This window comes from Apodemus sylvaticus, chromosome 15 (genome assembly GCF_947179515.1).
Source record: "Apodemus sylvaticus chromosome 15, mApoSyl1.1, whole genome shotgun sequence".
In the NCBI taxonomy this organism is placed as follows: domain Eukaryota; kingdom Metazoa; phylum Chordata; class Mammalia; order Rodentia; family Muridae; genus Apodemus; species Apodemus sylvaticus.
This window is the reverse complement of record NC_067486.1, coordinates 54,040,789-54,061,720: the sequence shown is the minus strand read 5'-3', so window position 1 is coordinate 54,061,720 and position 20,932 is coordinate 54,040,789. Positions and strand designations below refer to the sequence as shown.

At 39.1% G+C, this 20,932-nt stretch overlaps 1 protein-coding gene across 5 annotated transcripts in view; it reads right to left on the bottom strand.

Moving 5' to 3' along the window:
* Cd96 (CD96 molecule) overlaps nt 1-20,932 on the bottom strand; it is an 89,917-nt gene that overhangs the window by 20,071 nt on the left and 48,914 nt on the right. Inside the window, exons 7-12 of one of the 5 annotated variants that reach the window (XM_052158535.1) lie at nt 18,610-18,795; nt 16,124-16,255; nt 15,489-15,581; nt 12,303-12,395; nt 1,847-1,921; nt 1,308-1,379 (exon numbers count right to left, since the gene is read on the bottom strand). In XM_052158535.1, coding sequence (XP_052014495.1) covers nt 1,308-1,379; nt 1,847-1,921; nt 12,303-12,395; nt 15,489-15,581; nt 16,124-16,255; nt 18,610-18,795 — 651 coding nt within the window. Of the gene's footprint in view, nt 1-1,307; nt 1,380-1,837; nt 1,922-12,302; nt 12,396-15,488; nt 15,582-16,123; nt 16,256-18,609; nt 18,796-20,932 lie in introns of all 5 variants that reach the window. The other 4 variants (XM_052158537.1, XM_052158538.1, XM_052158540.1 and 1 more) reach the window with 4 other exon arrangements.

Sequence of the window (20,932 nt, the reverse complement as noted above, 5' to 3'; positions counted from 1 at the left end):
ATCTATCTAATCTATCATCTATCTTCTTCCTTTTTCTTATCTGTCTCTCCTTGTCTCTCTCCTTATCTTTCTCCCTGTCTGTCTGTCTGTCTGTCTGTCTGTCTGTCTGTCTGTCTGTCTCCAAATTAGTGCTGCCTACAGCTGCATGAGTATGGACCACCCACTGGAAGATGACCAACCTATCAGGGACACACCCTTAAAGAAAATCAAGTCTCTGAGACACTATCTCAGAGACTTGATTTTCTTTAAGAACTGAGCACAGAGTCCCCAATGGAGGAGCTAGAGAAAGGACCCAAGGAGCTGAAGAGGTTTGCAGCCCCACAGGAGGAACAATAATATGTCTCAACCAGTACCCCCAGAGCTCCCAGGGACTAAACCAACAACCAAAGAGTACACATGGAGGGACTCATGGCTCCAGCCTCATATGTAGCAGAGGATGGCCTTTTTAGACATCAACGAGAGGAGAGGCCATTGGTCCTTGAACACATGATGCCCCAGTGTAGGGGAATGCCAGGACAGGGAAGTGGGAGGTGGGTGTGGTGAGCAGGGGGAGGGAAAACAAAGAATGAGGATAACATCTAATATGTAAATAAAGCAAATATCTAATAAAAAAAGAAAACCAAGTCTCTCTTCCCGTCAGCCATCAACTGTCCATAGCTCCTCAGGTAGGCATGGGTATTCATTCTTTTTCATTTTTATTATTAATATGCATATCCTGACTAGTTCGCATTTTGTACACATGCACTATGAATTCTCTCTAACATGTTCCTTGTTTTTTGGTACTATCACCTTCCCTTTTCCCCCATCCCTTCTTCCCTTCTTCCTTCTTCCCATTCCTTTCAGGAGGCAGGCCATAGTATATCAAGTCTTAACAACTATCTCTGCTGCAGAAGATGACCTTGAGCTAGCTGTGTGGTTACTTCTCGAAGTCCTTACCTTTGTTCTGCCACTCGCCAAATGCTAGAACTCCAGGTATGCACCATCACACTCACCTTGCACTCCTCACTTTCCAGACAATTCGCCAGGTACCATGGCAGCCCCTGCTGCCCATCTGTGACTCTCCCTATGTCTGCGTATTGGATTTTCTTTTTTATATCATCAGTTATCATGTACCTGTGTCTCCTTACAAAGAAGTTGGAATTTAGATCTGCTATGTCCATATATGTATTCTGATCACCTGCGACAGTACTTTAAACATGGTAGGTGCTTTATAAATGCTCAACCAATATGGTTATGAGCACAGGGCATAGTGGCTGCTCAATACACGTGCTGGGTGAATGAGCGGAGGACCCACGGTAATACTCAACAGCTCTTGGCATCTGTCGCACTGGAGGCCTGGGAATAGTTGACATCTTTAGCAGTCATGCTGGAATTGCTAGCTGAAAGACAAAATTATTTTTAGAATGTGCCTTTTTTTTCTTATAAAGCTAGAATTTAGTTTTGCTTTGATGTACTGTTTGTAATGTGTGACTTTGTGTGACACTGGAAACATGGCTAATGTCCTTTTCTGCTCAGACCTAGTGGTTCTGAGGTTGATGCTCTGTGTTTCATGTTTAATGCCAACTTGCTACTGATGTTTCCTTTTTCTATCCCTGTAACTCGGTTACTTATATTACTTTAAAACCTCTTGACAAATGAAACTCATAGTATAATACATGCTATCAACTTTTACTACAAAGACTACAATGATCATCTTAGTCATACAAAGTCACTACAGGGAAATGCAAAGTCAAAGTACCAGCATCAAATGAAAAACATCCTTTTCACAAATCTTAATATTTTAGATATCGTAGTAAGATATATGAGTTTGTTGGAAATGAAACATAGAAGGACTTACTATACTCACTTTGAGGAGGTGCATCTGGTGTCAACACATTTTCATCTACAATTGTCACTAAAGATGTAGATGTCACTAGATATCCTATTTTTAAAACAAAATTTTGAAGATTCTGTAAGTATTCTTTGCCACATATTTGATGAAGACACTAAACTTAACAAGATCATCCTCTGAAGTAACCCAAGTAGACACACAGTCCAATAACCTTATTTTATATATGGAAAGGAAAACAGCACACAAGAGTATATGCTTATGATTACATAACAAATATTCACATTATTCCTTTGCTACTAACACAGTTCTGCTAAATAAGATCTGTTATATTCAATCTTTGAAACATACATTGATTCAGTATCTACTTTGTACCAAACACTATTCTAGGTCCAAAGTTAGTAACAATAAGTGAAATCGAGGTTTCTGTCTTCATGAAACTTACCTTACAGTGAATTTTTATAATAAAACATTTATACATACTAACTGTGGTTTCATATTATTTCAATTCTTAGCTTACAATGGATTTTCATAGGAATATATTTTCATATATACTAACCATGGTTTCCATCCTTATTTCCATTCTTAGCTTACGAAGTCATCTTCATCTTTATACCATAATCTTTCTCTTCCATTTTCTCTTCCCTACCACAAAAGAAAGTGTGCTTTGTATTCCCTTAAAAAGTGAATGCTTCTCTAGAGAGGAGGCTAGACAGACAGATGGAGGAAAAATACCCAACCACAACCATGTCTGCATCTCTTTGAGAGATGAACTTTTAATATAGTTTTGTTGTATATATTTCTCCTTTGTTCCCAAACATACCTAAGGTGGCTTACATAAATATGCAGCAAAAGAAATAAAACAGCCAATAACAGGGCAAATAAGGACAGAAAGAGCTGAGTTCCGTTGAAACAAGAATAGGGACAGGGCACAATATGAATTACTTAGTATTTTGTTCTCCTAGCAGATAGAGTCCCATATCCGCTCCGAATTTTCTAAGGCAAATGTTAGAAAATGAACCATGTATATTATTTGCTTGTATATTCTATTATTTGATAAACTAAGTCAATTTTATAAATTATTCTTTTTATCATAACTGACAAGAAAGATTTCTCAAGTTTTTATGAGTTGTACCAGTTTTTATACTGTATGAGTTGTACAATGTCTTCACAATATCATAGCAGTATTGCTCTTGAAAGGATAGTGTCCCAGCTTCCCAAGTTCTTCAGTTTTATGTGTGTGTGTGTGTGTGTGTATACATGTGTGTGTATGTGTGTGTATATGTAGGTGTGTGTATACACACATATACACACACATACATATACATACATTCGTACAGACATACATATACATACATATACATACACATAGGCCTGTACAATTTCTCATAGATTATTGAAAGAATGACTTATTTATGATGAGCCATTATTAATCACATGAAAGTAGAGTTGAATCTGTTGGGAGAATAACAGATTTCTTAATAACTTCAATTTCTTCTCCTTCCTGCCAGTTTACACCATGGCTCAGGAATAAGTTCCTGTTCTAGGACATCTTTAATAGTCATAGTCAAACCCACTGCAAGCGCTCTGCTCAGCAATTATTTGAGAGCTTGTGCCCTTCTGGCAATGAAATTGAAATTTGGACAATTACTCATCAGCAGCCTACATTCATGGAGGAGATATGAATAACTGGAGCAGACATGAATGAGTTCGATAATTAACTAAGGAATCCAAATATGGTAACACATATACCTTTGTTCTCAGACCAGAAATGTCATGGGATAATGGGACCAGGGAAAGACAGGTGGAAACTTCCCCTGTCCCGAGTGGCTTAGTAAGCTTGTGGCACCTGCCTGTACCAGGGCTGGATGCTTCTGTCTCCTCAGAAGTGCTTTGTTTTTCCTGTGTGTTTGTAGCAGATGGTCAAGAGACCATCACAAGGCATATCCCCAATGTTAACAGCAGTAGGAGAGCATGGCTCAAACTCAGACTCCTGGTGATATCAACATTGTCTCTTCCTCAAGGCTTTCAGCTTGAATTGGTTTGTAAAAGTCATTTTGTCCTAAAACTGCCCTGGAGATTTTATAACTGTAAGAGATGGTGTCTGGTAACAGGACCACTGCATTCCTGAACTTACAGCAGCTGTGGTTGACTGCACAGGACCAAGGGACTCAGCATCTGTGCATGGAGGGAGGAAGGGCTCATAGGCCTTCACTCCTAGCTGAGGTTGACAATTGATGGCTTATTGAGAATGGAAAGTCATTTTCCTTAAAGGTGTGGCCCTTGGTAGATTGACCAGGTTTCAGTGGATGGCCAGACAAGCAAACAAACAAACAACAAACAAAAACAAACAAATGAGGACACAGAGGAGGTTGGAAGGGTTGGGGGTTGATGATGAGTTCTCGGAGGAGTTAAGGGTAGGAGTAAAGAATGAATAAGATTAAAATTCATGTGTGTCTGCATGCATAAAATTATCAAAATTTAAAAAGGTTATTGTTTTTAAAAGCAATGATGTCTGTCTCTTGATAAACAGAGAATTGTTTGGCTATTTACTTTGCATCTCAATATCAGTCCAAAAGAAATTTTCTTTTCATTTCTTGAAACATTCACCTTCAGTTCTATTTCTCAGCATTCAAATGGGGGACATTTACTTCGGTCTGTTCTGGTTCAAGGCTAAGACTGCCTCAGCACAAACTTCATGATTTTCATTGGTTGAGTTTATATTATGACACACCCTATAGGCAAAAAGTATGACAACCCAAATGATCACTATGTTTCCTGGATGTTTATTTTTTCCTTCACTATGAAGATTTACTGTTATTAAATTTCGCAAGTGTTCAGACATACATCATCCTGATTGTTGTTTCCAGGAAAAAAACCAAGCACGACAAGCAGCCACTTCATCTAATGTGTCTTGTTTATACCAGTTCAGAAACTTCCGTGAGGTTGGATGAGGTTTACAGCCTTCCAGTCCATTTTGTTTTAACTCTTTAAATATGTCTCAGTAAAAAGGAACAATTACTCTTTTAGAGTTTCTGCAGACTATCCCTACGGTTTGGGTTGAACAGAAGAAACCAAAAAAATGTTCTATAAGAGTTAATGCTGGTGCCATTTGGCATTTTGTCAGTTGCTTCTTAGCCCAATTCTTTGCCCATCTTCCTAGGGATTGACCAGCTGACTGCCAGAGAAAGGGAAGATGGCTAATATGTCAGAAGCCCCATAGTTCAGTACCTTTTTGAAAATTCTGAAATATATCTCCTGCCCAAGTTTCTATGAGGTGACTGACAGTAGCCACTTTACTCTTTATGTCCTAAGTTGCTTGGATCAGATTAGAGCTAGCCTGGGAAAGGAAGTCCCTTTTTACTTGGTCCTCCTCTCTTTTCCCTAACTCCATGTTCCCTAAAGGAGAGACCTAAGTCAGGAACAAAGATTGGAGGGATGCTGAAGGCAGACCAGAGCATGGCAGAGTTATTTCCTCGACTTTGCCTCCCACAGACAAAAAGCACAAAGCCAGTACATACCCACCCTTGCAGCTGAGGCAGACCCAGCTTGCAGTAGGGAGAGAAGAGTAATTCTGGACTAAATTAACTTTCTCAAGTTCTGACACTACATTTGACAAGACTTTTAAATTATTGACATACATCTGTTCTAGTGTCTGAAAAGGGACCAGACGAAATTTATTATATGAAAACCAGCCCCTAAAGCCAAGTAATTTGTCTGAAATTTCTTCTAGAGGGCAAGAAACTACTCAACAGAGCTCATTTGAAGAGAAAATGACTGAGAAAATATTTTTTTTTGCTTCCCAGTCCAGCTTATGTAATCAACCAAGTACAAGAATAAAAGTGATTTGCAAGTTCAATTGGAACAATGTGGTTTGTCAAGCTCATTTATCCAAGACTTTCCTTGTATTCCTGTGATATTAGGTGAAAATTAAATTATCTTTTATATCACTGTGTTTTCATTTGGCCTTCTACCTCATCACTAGAGCATCTACTGGATGAACTTGAACCATTCTGCTTTATTTCCTGTGCAAAGGGGAATTACTCTCCATCTACTCGCCTGCAGCACAGAACCAGTCAATGCAGTAGGGAAATGGTAGACCCTACTTAGTATCTGGGCCATATAAACACATTCCAATGAGCATCACCCATCCCAGTAGTCCTCATCAGGTGGAAACTGATGTTCAGACAATGTGAAGAACACACATGTGGAGGGAGATGCCCCAAATCATCACAAGACAAGGGACATGACTGGTTAAATGAAGATGTTAAGCAAGGGGTTAAGGGGACCATATACCTCTACATTACTGGTCTGAAAATGCTTTAAGACAAACTCAATGAAGATTACAGGCAGAGTTCTCCACATTATGTTGTGTAGTTGGAGACATGACACGATAAGTGTTAATATTCATGAAAGTTGGTTGCCTGGGGCTGGCAAGATGCTTCAGCAGGTAAAAAATGCCCACCATGCAGTCCAAGTGACCTGAGTTCAATACCTGGGACCTAGAGTAAGAGAAAAGAATCAACTTCCAAAACTTGTCCTGCCCTCTGAGACACCTTGTTGACCCATAAATTTCTAGAATTAAAAGATTAAAAGAAAGCATTGATTTCCTTCCTTCCTTCCTTCCTTCCTTCCTTCCTTCTTTCCTTCCTTCCTTCCTTCCTTCCTTCCTTCCAGTATGGATTTTGTAGTGTCATACCTACAACAAGGAGTGTATTAAGATGGTTGTAGGAAGAGGCAGAGAATGGAAGGGAGCTCTTTCCTTTGACATGTTACCAACACAGGAAACCTGAGTTCGAGCTCCTGAGAATAAGTTTCTCAGAAACCATGGGTCTGCAGAAGAGAAAGGCAAATGGAAGTTTTCTGTGTGACCTCCTTACAGCAGCAATAGCAACTTAAAATGAGCATCGGTTTATCTACTGTAAAAGACACTGAGCCAAAGTCTGAACTGACAGAGGCAGTAGGCCTCAAAATCTGACTGTCTAGGCTCTGTTCCAGCTCTTTACGCTCCTGCATGACATTGCTTTTGCTATTTAACCTCTCTTCTTTCCTGTAAAGTGGGGATAATAGTATTTCAAGTTTGTGCTACTGGGAGGGTGAAATGAAGCAATGCATTTATAGTTTATATATATATGTGCTTCCCAGCACATTGGAAGAACTCAACCAATATCAGTGCCACTGTTCAGCTATCTGACACTGACACAGCCATGGCAGTGGGGAAATGGTTAGATAATTGCTAGGAGAAACCTGCAAGGCATTTGTATGACAGTTGTCTAAAAGCCTTTACTTATCCTCATATTTAGTCAGACAATACGGATGTATCTTTTGTCATGGGACTCTCCATTTCTAAAAATACCTGCCTGAGACTGTCATCAATTTAGGTCACTTTAAATCATCATCACCAAGTCAGTCCATTCACTACCCATATATCTTCCTATTTGTTTTCCTCACACTAAGAATCCACAGTAACTGCTGGCATCCAGCAGTTTAAACCCACAGCTCACTGGTTTACTGCATCTCCTGCTTCTCTTCTCCTTGATGTGCTAAATTTATTTACAGCTGTACTTATGATGACAATTGAAGTCTTGGACCTGGTTATTAATGAAGTTAAGCCATATTTTTGAAGGATGATAATCTGAAGGCCTATTTTGGGTTGTCCTTTTCATTGAGCCTATCTTTCCCTCCAGACCCTGTGTGTAGACTTTCTCAGCACTATGTGCGTCCTTAGCATGGTACTCTGAGTATTGCTTTCCTCAGTGTCTGGGGTGGTGGTGTGAATGGTGTGGGAGGAATGAAATCTTCATGTCCATCAAGCGTTCTATCTCTAAGGCACACCCAAGCCCTCCGTTTCCCATATCTATATATGGATGATGATGGCAGAAACTAATGGAATCACTATCACACACAAATCACCAACATTCTCTACCACCTTTCAGCTCTCTGGAACTGTCTTGCTTTAGAACACAGTGTCCTGGCCAGATGATGCTCCTCTATGATGCTTCCTCCTGATACTATACAACAATATGTCTCCTAGGTCTGTTCTCCATCCACTTACGACATGTTTATGTATAAGTCTCCAGCTTTGTTGCACTCCCTGAGGACTTATTTCTTTCCTCTTTGCCTCCCACACATGATCAGCCACTTTCTAAAGACTGGCTGTTGCCACAAGAAGAACAGGCCCTGGGGCTGGAGTCGGAGCAGACCTGGTATTTTACTCAAAGTGTTCAGAGTAGGACATCAGACCATGTGTACCAGATAATTTATTCATGAGGACATAACATCAAAATTAAAGTCATTGGATCAAAGGGTCAGGCATAGACATAAAAACAGAAGGTAGAGCCAGAGTCTATGGCTTAGTGGGCAGAGAGAATCAAGGAAAGACTCAGGCTTATAACTTATAACTGTAAGCTCTGTACAATAGAGGCATTGTCTAATTCCTACAACCACTGGAATATGGCACCTTAAAAATTCCCCAATATGTTGTAGGCACTCTGTATTGTCTGTAGAATGATCATCTCTGAGTGATTGCCACAGAGGCTGCAGTCAGGAGTCAGCAATGTTAACTGGTTACTATGGAGTTGAAGGAGGCTTCTCTGGGTGGTTCTCGTGGTTTATTTGAGCTACAACATCCCTCTGGAAGTAAAGAGTATTGCGTCTTTGACCCCCTCCATTTGTTTTAAAAATTGCCTTTTGTTGAATACAAGAGTCAGACATGTATGCTTGCAGGCAGACATGGAGCTTTGGAATGCTGATTGAACTTCCTAGCTCCTTACATCTTAGCGTTTAGAGTGAACCAGAGCCTTCTGAAGCTGGTTTCTGTGTCATGCTCTGTCTGGATTCCTTTCTTGAAAAGACCTTCAAAGGTGGCTCCTATGAGATTCCGACTCAGCAATCATGAGTCTTTGACGCTCTCTGGTGCTAAGATTAAATGGGGGTTTCTCTGTGGTAAGCCAATGATCGGGCCAAGCAGAAAAGTTTAATTTAGCTATTTTTTGATAGCTATTGATTTAACATGGTCTCTTTGGTGTATAACAACTAGGCAGAAAATTGTTTCAGCCATATAAGTAGTGTCCACCTTAATGAGCTCAAAATCAGATTTTGCAAAGCAAAAGCAATCCTCTCTCAGACATGGCTCTGTTAACATTTTGAGCCAAACGCTGCTTTGTGATGAGAACTTTTCCACCTTGTGTTATACAACAGTAAAGAGAAGCATTCACCTCTGCTCACAGAATGCTCAGGACATCTTCCCTCCTCATTGGCCAACACTGAACTGTCTGGACACTACCAGATGCCCCTCATTGTGGGGACAGAAAAATATTAAACTCTGATCTAAGGACTTTCTCAGGCCCATGAAATAGTACTTTACTTAAAGGTGGGCTTGCATCTTCAGGGACTTCTCAACTATATCACCTTACTAGATTACACACACAGACACACAGACACACAGACACACAGACACACAGACACACAGACACACAGACACACAGACACACACAGACACACAGACACACAGACACACACAGACACACAGACACACACACACAGACATACAGACACACACACACAGACACACAGACACACAGACACACAGACACAGACACACAGACACACACACACAGACACACAGACACACAGACACACAGACACACACACAGACATACACACAGACACACAGATACACACACTCACACACACACACACACACACACACACATGTCCCAACACACTACGTACAAATAAGTTTACTGTGACTTCTCTAATAAAGTGGAGGCTGTATTTTTTCTGTTTTTCTTAACAGTTGTAAGAGTAGCGTTTGGTCAAACATGACAGTTGACACGCTGGCTAACTTCACAAGTAATTCAACTAGAAGGAATTGGTGTAAGGATGTAAATGCCAAAAGAGTATTTTTTTCTATTTTGTTTATTGCTGCTTTCCCAGCATCTAGAAGAACACTTGATGCTAGTAATGACTGGTGAATGAACTGTTACTTTAGTTTTAAAATACGCTTTAAATTAAAATACATTTACATTCTTCTAAAAAGACAAAAAGCTGTTTACAGAAGACCAGTTCCATTTCCTAAACTATTATTAGAGTGATTAAGTTGGACTCAGTCCTTTGTTTAGTTTGCGTTTTCCAGTCTCCTCCCCTGCTTCTCTGATGTAAGATGTCATCCCCTTGACCAAGCTTATCTATCGATACTTTCTCAAGTGATCACAAACATAACTGCTCATGTCATTTTCTCTAAGAAAAATGGCAGGGACTTCATCTAGTCAAACAAATATGGTACACAGAAGACAGTGCCCCTCATGTATTCTCCATTAAGAAATATTTTTTGATCATTGGAACCCATAGGGGCCATTGATTACTCTTGTCATGTCCTGACATATCTGGACATTTCCACTCTACAGGGTATGGTCCTTGCACTTTCCTGCTTTGAATTATTGTGATCCTATGTGCATGTCATCTTTTTCATGTAGGATTCAAACTTTCTGAAGGCCGAATAAAAATGCCATTATTTTTAACATCATAGGATTATTATATATACTATTATAGTTATAGTATTACGGGTATTAAATGACATGTCAAAGTACAACATTCTATCAATCAGTTTATTTGTTGAGTTATTCAATTAATATTTATGATCACCTATAAATACTATCTAGGTATGTGTTAGAAAACAAACCAAGTATGGTCTGGGCTCTTTGAGCATTTATAGTGGTTGGGGAAAAGTGTTATTGAAGAAAGTAAGACCCTGATTCAGAGTCATCAGACTGGCATAAACACAGCCTCTGTCACCTCTAGGTATTTATCATGTTTACTCTCAGTGTCTTAGTGTCCTGTCTGGACAAAGGAAAAGGGTATTTGCTTTCTCCACTGTGTATATATGTAAAGGAGGGAAAGCAATACTTCATTTAATATAAAAATTTTCCAATGATACAGCATAGTGACTTTTATTTGTCCAAAATTCCTACGCTTCCCTTCAACACATGGAATCTGGGCCTTCTTCCCTGAGAACAGAATTGTTTCTAATAAGATGAAGAAGGCAGAGGTGACATGCAATCACATGAAGGGAGAATATGACATTAAAAAGGTACATTTTTGTAACCATTATCTCTGGAAGAATTTCGTCAAGGGGAAGCAAGCAGCTACATTGGAAGTAGTCCTAATGTGAGACCCATGCCGTGAGCCAGTTTTGAACCCTGTTTGACTTCTGATGTCATTTTGTCCCCAGCCAAACTTTCAGGTGACTGAAGCTCAGGGCAATGGCTCACCACACTAAAATTCCTAAGTTGCTCCTGGATTCCCAGCTCCTGAAAGCATTTGAGATGCTTTATAATTTATTAAGTATCCAAGTAATTTTTCACATAGCAATCTACAAATATACATAGGATAAAACAGAGGTTTAAGATAATAATAATAATAATAATAATAATAATAATTGTTGTTGTTATTATTATTACTACTATTATTACTATTATTGAACCCGCTGATGTTTGCTGAGTGAACATGTCTAAGCCTGTTGTAATTTATTGGTGAAACAATTGCCATTAAAAATGGTAGCTTCAAAAAGGAGGAGAAGGGTGAGGACAGGGAGGAAGGAGAGGAGGAACAGGGGGAGGAAAAGCATTTTGAAAGTCTAAGAACAAGAACAAGTCTGCTGGGTGTGAAGCTTCTGATGGGTGAGGTGCAGGCGTTTCTCACCTGCCACCCGCTTCTCACTTTCTCACTTTCTGTCTGTGACATCGACTGTAGGCAAAATGCAAAATGCTACCAGTTACAGCCATTGTTCATTCCAGCGGCCTACTTTTATTTTATTCCATCTCAGGTCTCATTTCCAGACAAAACTGATAGTTTTAATTAAATTGGAAATGAGAATCATACTTCTACTCTACATATACTTTAGTTTTTCTTTTTTTTTAAATCAGAGACGGTCACCGTGGATATCTGTAATGTACAACAGACACAGACATGAGAATTATGATCTCTTTTTCTCAATGCCTACCTCTGAGATTACCTGCTATTTATGATTTTACCATAGCAACACTGACCAACAGCTCCCACTGTTAACACTGCTGTGGATGGGAGGGCTGAATTCCCACCACTCGCTAGCCATCTTGGTGAGTTAATTTGAGTCCAGACAAATTTAACATAAAATGCTCTGTCCTAGGTTCACACCATCCCGATTTGCAACTGTTTTATTTAACTCCCCAGTGAGAATACAGCTGTGGAGGACTGACAATGTATTAACTATTAATAATGAATACAGAATTGAAATTCCTCCATGAATATTTCCTGACCTCAAATTTCCCACAGCTTCAAGTGTTAACTCTTGAAAACTGTGAGAACAATTATTTATTTCAAATACTATATCAAGGAAGGGTATAAATGACACAAATCTGTTATTCCTAATGACCTGATTAATTAAAGCATTAATAGGTTATGTAAATTAAAAGTAGTCTGTAAACGTTCTTACTTGTAGAAGACACTTTGGCTTCTGGAAAAGGTTGTTCACCCAGAGTAGAACCTGTCACATTGGGTAGACCTTTCACTGGGACAGTCACAGAATCTGAAAGAGTAAGGCAGATAGTTACAATGGATAAAATAATGTAAAAAAATTACTCAGCTCTAAAATATCTTAATTTCTCATTATCTAGTGAGTCAGTATTGAGGACCAGGCAGTGAGAGGTAATGGTGAATGGGAAAGTCATTAAAATGTTTATTCATTGGTATGTTTGCATGAGTGCATGGAAACTGACGCTAAGATGTGTTGTTTTATTTATATTTTACATTCATTCTCTATCCTTCAACCACCATTAGCATGCTTTACAAATAGTCCTACTGAAGAAAAATTTTAAAAATCATTTTATTTTATGTATATGGGAGTTTTGCCTGCATTCATGTTTGTATTCCATGTGCACCAGGCAGCCCCAGGAACCAGATGGGGCATAGGGACTCCTGGATCTGAGTAAGTGTAATGCAAGTAGAGATAACTGCAGTCCACTAGGTTGTGCTGGGAATCAAATCCAAGACCTCTGGAAGAACAGCATATCCCAACCGCCCAACCATCTCTCCTGCCCCTGAAGGATTTTTTTCTTTTTTTAAATTACAAGTATAAGAATGATTTATTGACTTTAGAAAAATATAGATTAAATGCAAATAGTTAATTTTTGATTCTGGACAATTTCGTTTCTTTTCTAGACACAACATTACTGCTTAGGAAAATCATTAGATTAACAAAATGATTATAGTATTTTTTTTTTTTTTTTTGCTCCACATCTAGAATTCTTCTGACTTCTTCAAATGATATCACAGTTTGGTGCCATGCCACACTTCCAACTTTATGTCTTGCTGTTGAATAGCAAGTTTTCATCTCTCATGAACTGCCCATTCTATTGGAAAGGCAGATGCTTCAGCCCAAGAATAGTAGACTCATGAAGACTTCTCAGTCGTTGCGCTGTTTCCTGACATTTCTCACTTTCAAGGCCCCGTAGTAGACTCATGAAGACTTCTCGGTCATTGTGCTGTTTCTGACATTTCTCATTTTCAAGCCTCCTTATATAAACTTTTTTTTAAAAATTGTGGTGTTCTAGAGGACCTTCATAATATGTTCTTTCCCTTAACGTTAGTGCTAGCAAGGATCTGTGCCCTATGTTTCTGGGGTATGCCCTTCCAATGAGACTATGGGTTTGTTCTTCACTGTATTTGCAGATGTTGATAAATGGGAATAATGTAGTGTATAAAAAAGTGACAGAAAGACTAACCCATGTTGTCTATCTGATTGCTCATAGAAAATACCCATCATCTTCTAATACAGTAAGCTGAGAAGATGAAGCCTGGAGCCTCAAGATGCGTGCCTACATGGGTTACTCTGTGGAATGCTTTTACAGAGCGTGGAAGCCATGCCTTCACTCAAATCCCACCCAGGCCTACGTGTATGAATAAAGCATTTTATAGTCATATTACTTTGCTTACATGCTGTCCATTACAGCCTATTTGCTGTAGTCCTTAGTTGATACTTATGGCAAAGATAATATTCTTGATAAAAAATTAAACATTTACTGTCTCACCCTTTACAGATGAAGAGCTAGTTCCTAGAATTAAAGGTATTGATTATGTTCAGTCCCAGATTTCTACATTGTAGGGCATTCCTATTTCACTGATGAACATTTTTGTTTAAAACAGAATTCTTCTTTGTATAATACATAAATATCTTTGGAAGCTGAGAGGGTCAGTCTCTTAGTTCATTTTGGAGATTTTTATTACATACTGATTTTTATTGCATACTGAGAAGAGCTCATTGCCCCATGTCTAGATCCCACATCGACTTCAACATGAAATCTCACTCAGAAACTGGATGGAAAAGTAGAGACACTGCCTTGGTCAAAACAAAAATCAGGGCTGTTAAAAAGACATGGTTGCAGTCTAATAGGGAGAAGTGATTTTCCCAGTGCTTGGGTGTAGAATCAGCAGAGTTATCTAACACACATTTCCCATCATTGCTTGGGCTGCAGTGTTGGAAGGGATGGGCTTCTGGTCCTAAGCAACTCCATGCTTTCTGAATTCTTTACTGTCTTAAGTCACTCTGCTGTAGGCTTGGGAACTCTCAGATATCACCACAGGCACAGCAGCAGCCAGGAGTCTCACCCACGAGAAGAGCTGAGTCAGTTAGTTTTGAGCCTTTCTGTGATCAAGTATCAGTGTTCCAGACCTTCATTGCTCTACCTAAGAGATGAGCTAAACTCTAGGGTGTGGTGAACACTTTCTTCCCAAAGTGTAACCTATAGTCAAGTGGCAGAGGTTGCTCGCAGGGTCTGGTTAGAAATGTGGAACTCAGCTTGAGACTTACTGAATTAGAATCTACATTTTAGCAAGCTCCCGAGGTGATTTGTATGCATATTAAATTCTCAGTTTATGGTTTTAAGAACCCTGGGAGCAGTCACAAATATGAAGTTTGCCTCACTGCAGGCAAGAAGTCATGAGGCAAGAACTATTTGTCTAGAATCTTCCATTTCAAAGCTCACTGCTCCTCTTCTCTCAGCAATAGGGATATCCTTTTAGCTTTCTCCATATCCTAAAATAATACGTATACTTTATAGTTTTTTTTAAATCGGAGGTCACCATGGATATCTGTAATGTACAACAGACACAGACATGGGGATTATGATCTCTTTGTCTTAATGCCTACCTCTGAGATTACCTGCCATTTAGACTTTACCATAGGAACATTGACCAACAGCTCCCACTGTTAACACTGCTGTGGATGGGAGGATTGAACTCATAGCACTCACAAGCTGTCTTGGTGAGTTAATTTGAGGCCAGGCAAATTTAACATAAAATGCTCTAATTGTCTTAGGTTCACACTATCCCGATTTGCAACTGTTTTATTTAACTCCCCAATGAGAATACAGCTGTGGCGGATTGTCAATGTATTAACTATTTAATAATGAATACAGAATTTAAACTCCTCACTGAATGTTCTTGACCTCAAATTTCCCACAGTTTCAAGTGTTAACTCTTGAAAACCATGAGAACAATTATTTATTTCAAATACTCTATCGAGGAAGGGCATAAATGATACAAATCTGCTAGTCCTAATGACCTGATTAATTAAAGGATTAATAGGCTATGTAAATTAAAAGTAGTCTGAAAACATTCTTACTTGTAGGAGATACTTTGACATCTTGAAAAGGTTGTGCACCCAGGGTAGAACCTGTCACATTGGATAGACCTTTTACTGGGACAGTCACAGAATCTGAAAGTGTAAGGCAGATAGTTACAATGGATAAAATAATGTAAAAAAAAAAAACTTACTCAGCTCTAAAATATCAACGTTTAGATTAAAAGCAAACAGAATATCCTTCTCCTCCTTCTCAAAGAAGAAAACAATCTAGGAATCCTCCGATGAGAGGAGTACCTCAGAGGAATATTACCCCTCAGCCTTCAGTGTTATGATCTTTGTCCTTGACTAAAGGAAAAACTCTAGACCAAGGAGAGCACTTCTCCTATATCCCCGTAAGTTTTCTCTTCTTTTCCAGAAAAGTCCCTTAATTATTCTCTTCTGGCCCTGAGAGGGTAGGTTTTTCTTCTGTTTTCATTTCAACATCTTGTCAGCAATAAAAGCTTAGTGTGGTGGTTTTAATGAGAAATGTCCCCCAGGGGCTTATGTATTTGAATATCTCATTGAAGGGTCCTGCTAGGGTAAAGTTCTTAGAACGTTTGGTAGGCAGAGCCTTGCTCAGAAAGTCTATCACTCTGGGGGGAGGTTGAGGGTTCCCCTCACATCACTCTACTTACTGTGCTTTCTGATTCTCCATGACCATCCCAGTCTCTGTGTTCTGTGTGTAGCCTTGGTGTGAGCTGTCAGCTTCCCATTCCTGCCAACATGCCAGGCCTTGCCCACCACGGATGGTCTCCACCCATCTAAAACTGGAAACCAAAACTCTTCCTTCCCTAAAGAGGCTTTTGGTCATGGTGTTTTATCACAGCAACAACAAAGTAACTGAAACACTTGGCAAAGCAATAATTTATGTGACAGACATCTGGGTGTACTCCAGAGTCCAGAAAGCATCTGGTAGGGCTACCCCAGAGAACATGTCTGTCAGCAGTGCTTAAGAACCTGGAACACATAATGAAACATGATTCAAAGATGCCTTTGCTGTATTGAGCTCTGATTGTGTCTTCGGACTCACTCACTGTGATTTGTGTTTGAATGGGATCACAAAGGGAGCTATAGTTTTGGTAAATTCCAAGATTTATTGTCTTTACTATCTCATTGGAAAGGTTAAAGCTTCATTTGGTGATTAAAATATATGTCTTGGCTCCGAGTCGAAATTCATACAAGAAGGGCTTCCATGAAAAATATGAATTATAGTGGGTTTAGGGTATGAAAATCAGTATTCCGTTTTACTTTAAAGGTTTTCAGTATTTTCTGATATTGAAACAAAACGTGGATTTGATATCAGAAGACATTGGTTTGTGTTGGGTGGAGTGCATGGGAATAGTATTCTGTTTAGGAACTGAAGGTTTTGGAGTTGTCTAGGTCATGGCTTCAGATTCTGCCAAAGCTCTTGGCAGATCTATATGCAACATGGTAAACTTCACATTGTTCCAAGACTGTAGCCCTCCTTGTGTGTTGTCTTCTAGGAAAGAGCTATGGTTGTTCTTTAGGGAGCTAGGTAAAGCCAAGTAAGGCTGTTTTCATGTAAGCCCATCATAATTTCTGAAGGAGTAACTTGGAATTCACGGTGATTTTTTCATATTTAAATATATACACATAAGTATATATGTCATGGCGGATGCTGGCTTTGACTCAGCATGGAATAGAGCCTGCTTGTGAGTAGTGGGAAAGGATTTGTGTTAAGATGTGTAGTCCTAAGAGAAGGGGGCTTATGGGACTTTCGGAGAGTGGGGGGGGGCTAGAAAAGGGGAAATCACTTGAAATGTAAATAAATTATATCGAATAAAAAAAAAGATGTGTAGTCCTTCATCTAAAGATTTGGTAACCAACTATTGTATCTGTAAGGACTCTCTCAGGGCACTATGCAAACTGTCCTGTTTAAAAGGCTTCCTGTATAAATTAGTATGGTTTTATGAGTATTGTTATTGACGACATTTATGAAGATAGGCTAACAGGTAAAGAGGTTAATATAGTTAAAAAGTTATAGCCACAGAACTATAATAGCGATTTACAAATCCATTTGGTTTTTAAGTATTACTAAATATGCACATTTGATGGCCAGTGTTACAGGCGTTCTGAAATAAGCATGGCTGTTGTCACCGCATTTGCTGAGACATTTGTCATATTTTATGGAATAAAATCTCAAGCATTTTATGTGATTCGGGTAGTAAATCTTCTGGTTATTCAAATTTTGTAATAACTGGAGTGGTTGAATATATCAATTTTTCTAGTCATAAAAGTCTCTATGTGGATAGATTCCGTGCTTCAAACCAGGGTAATAAGTTCTCATGGTGTGCAAACATTGACCATATCTGAACAGTAAAATTATGCATGCTGTGATTTGATTACCTAAATGTTTCCATTGTGTACATTTATTTATTTGAGTGTTTGTTTATGTGTGTGTGCCTGAGTGCATAAGTCATAGCACACACAGGAGGAATAGAGGACAAATTTCCAGTCTGTTCTCATCTTCCACCATGTGGGATCTGAGGGTGGGACTCCTTCGTCAGTCTTGAGAGCAAGTGCCTTTTACCCACTGAGTCACCTACCCGTCCTAATTGTTATGACTTGGAATTTTAGGATATCTTAAATTTCAATTAATGATACATGCTATTATTAATTTTCATTGGATGATAAATGAACCAGAATGCTAGTTTATTACACGTTATGATTAGGCTGGTTGTGGTGTCTTATGGTTCTCATTCTAGCACTTGGGAGGCTGAATCAAGCAGATAGACAGAAATTAGAGGGCAGCTTATGTGAGATACAGAGTTCCAGGCTAGTGTAGACAACAAACTGAAAAGCCTGTCTGGAAAAAAAAACAAAAAGAAAATAAAAATGAATTATGATAATAATAAAAATATCACTGTTAGGAATTATATAGAAAAGGGAATCATCTGATTTTTATTTGAACAAATTATCTTTAGAGTTTACATATGAATTGTTTAGCATTTTGAAATTCAGTAATTTGGGATTGAATAGAGTTTTCTGGGAGTGTATTGATGTGGAAAAAAATTCTATCCTTTCCAAATTAGTCATGTTCTGAGTTGGTGGCATTCTTGGCTTTATTGACTTTATTGACTTTTTTCAACAGACAACTCACCCAAGGAAAACGTGATGGGCTGTGATGAAGTATACCACGTTTTATTTCTGGGGCCTGGCGACAGAGCCATACACCAAACTGTCACATTGTTTGATTGGGATGCTCTATTGTGCATCCTTCTGAAAACTGACTTCAGTTCCCGAAATCCACTACTTGCATTTTTCTCTTCATTCGTAATGTATATTCCTGCAAGATAAAAGAAGCACGATTACTCAATGACATTTGCTGCGTCATCCGGACAATGAAGCCAAGACATTGCAAAATAAAATTTGCTTTTATTTTGTTTTTAGATGAGGACCTTGCTTTGTTGCCCACAGTGGCCATGAACTCTTGGCTCAAGTCATCCTCCCACCACGTCCTAGTGAAGAAGCCACAGACTTATGCTGCAACACACAACTAATCTATAGTAATGAAGACTTTCCAGCAGTTAGCTTTTAGCTTCCAAGAAGCTAAGCCCTCTTAACTCTTGGAGGGTTCTTCTGTAGATTCTGGTCATATAGTAAGGACATACCATATATATCAAGACAATAAAAAAGCTCTCACCCTGGATATGAGCTTCTCATTTTCATGCTGGTCTGTGTATATTGGTTTCCTACTTTGAGAATGTGTGTGTGTGTGTGTGGTCCTTGTAGAGTGAATGCAGAGTACATTGTGTGGATTGGCCCGCCTCTTCTTTAACCAAATATAATGGATGATGTGTATTCTAATTCTGGTACTATATCGTACTCTTTTCCTGAAATAAGCTCTATATTGATAAGCATGTTCAGTTTTGGTCCCATGAGCCTTCTCTAGACTCTTATAACAATCACTGTTAGGATAACTTCCAAATTGCATGCATTATGGCAATAAATTGCTATAAAAATTCTCTGCCCCCACAGGACGGATCATTCTGAATTTCCACGTAGTATTTAAAGTAACTCCCCCTTTTTTTTTGAGACTGAGTCTGGTGTATCTCTGCCTGGCCTCAAACTCATTACGTAGCCTAGTATGACCTTGAGCTTTTGATTCCCCCTTCCTCTACCTCCCAAATGCTAGGATTGCAGGCCTATGCCACCATGCGCGGCTCACATGAAAGGCCTTTGCTGCTAATTTCAGAGTAACTATTTGGAAAAGTGTTAGCTAAATGCAGTTATATGCAGGTGGAATTCTGATCACACCATCTGGCCTCTTATTTGAGAAAGCAATAGGCATATTCTATCTGGGTGCTTTATTTATATGGTGTTTAGTTAACAGGAAAATACACTTACCATGACCTTTAACACATAATTTCAGGAGTGTTTTGTGTTATCGTTGGAGTAAACTGCTTCTAAATTGATTCTTTTAACCAGAAAATAATTCATCAAGGATATCAATAAAATCATCCGGGAGTGGTATAGCAGGGTCCTCCGGAAGTGTCATGCCCAGTTTTCTGAGGAACTGTCAGACTGATTTCCAGAGTGGTTGTATGATTCCCCTGGCATGCAATAAGGACACATGCTCCACTATGTTCATAGCAGCCCTATTTATAATAGTCAGAAGCTGGAAAGAGCCCAGATGTCCCTCAATGGAGGAATGGATAAAGAAAATTTCCTATATTTACACAATGGAATACTACTCAGCAATTAAAAACAGTGATTTTATGAAATTTTTAGGCAAATGATTGGAACTGGAAAATATCATCCTAAGTCAGGTAAACCAATCACAAAAGAATACACATGGAATGCAATCACTGATAAGTGGATATTCATTAGCCCAGAAGCTGAATACATAAGACACAATTAGCACATCAAATGATTCCCAAGAAGAAGGAAGGAGAGGGCCCAGGTCCTGGAAAGGCTTGATCCAGCATTATAGGGGAGTACTACGACAGAAAAATGGGAGGGGGTGATTGGGGAATGGGTGGAGAGAAGAGGGCTTATGGGACATATGGGGAAGTGGCAACTGGGAAAGGGGAAAGCATTTGGAATGTAAACAAAGAATATAGAAAATAAAAAAATTAAAAAAAAATCATCCAGCAGCAGAAGCTGTTAATTTTAGAAATTATAAGAAATAATTGAGCAAGAGCCTTGTGGCTCAGTTATTGTTCATTGTGTTGAAAGAATGAGTCAGTGGAAAGAATGAGGCCTGCTGTCCAGGCACAGATGCCAGATATTATACTGCCAGGGTTAGCACCTATTCCAAATACTTTTCGAAATACTATGTGAAATTGTCTCAGTGTGTATTCCTGCCCCAGAGACTTAATCCTTTCCACTAAACTTGTTCCTTGTAAAGGAACTAACTCCTTTATATCCATCCCTACTGCCACACCCTTAGGTCCTGCCCCAGATATTTGCAAGAAGCTGGA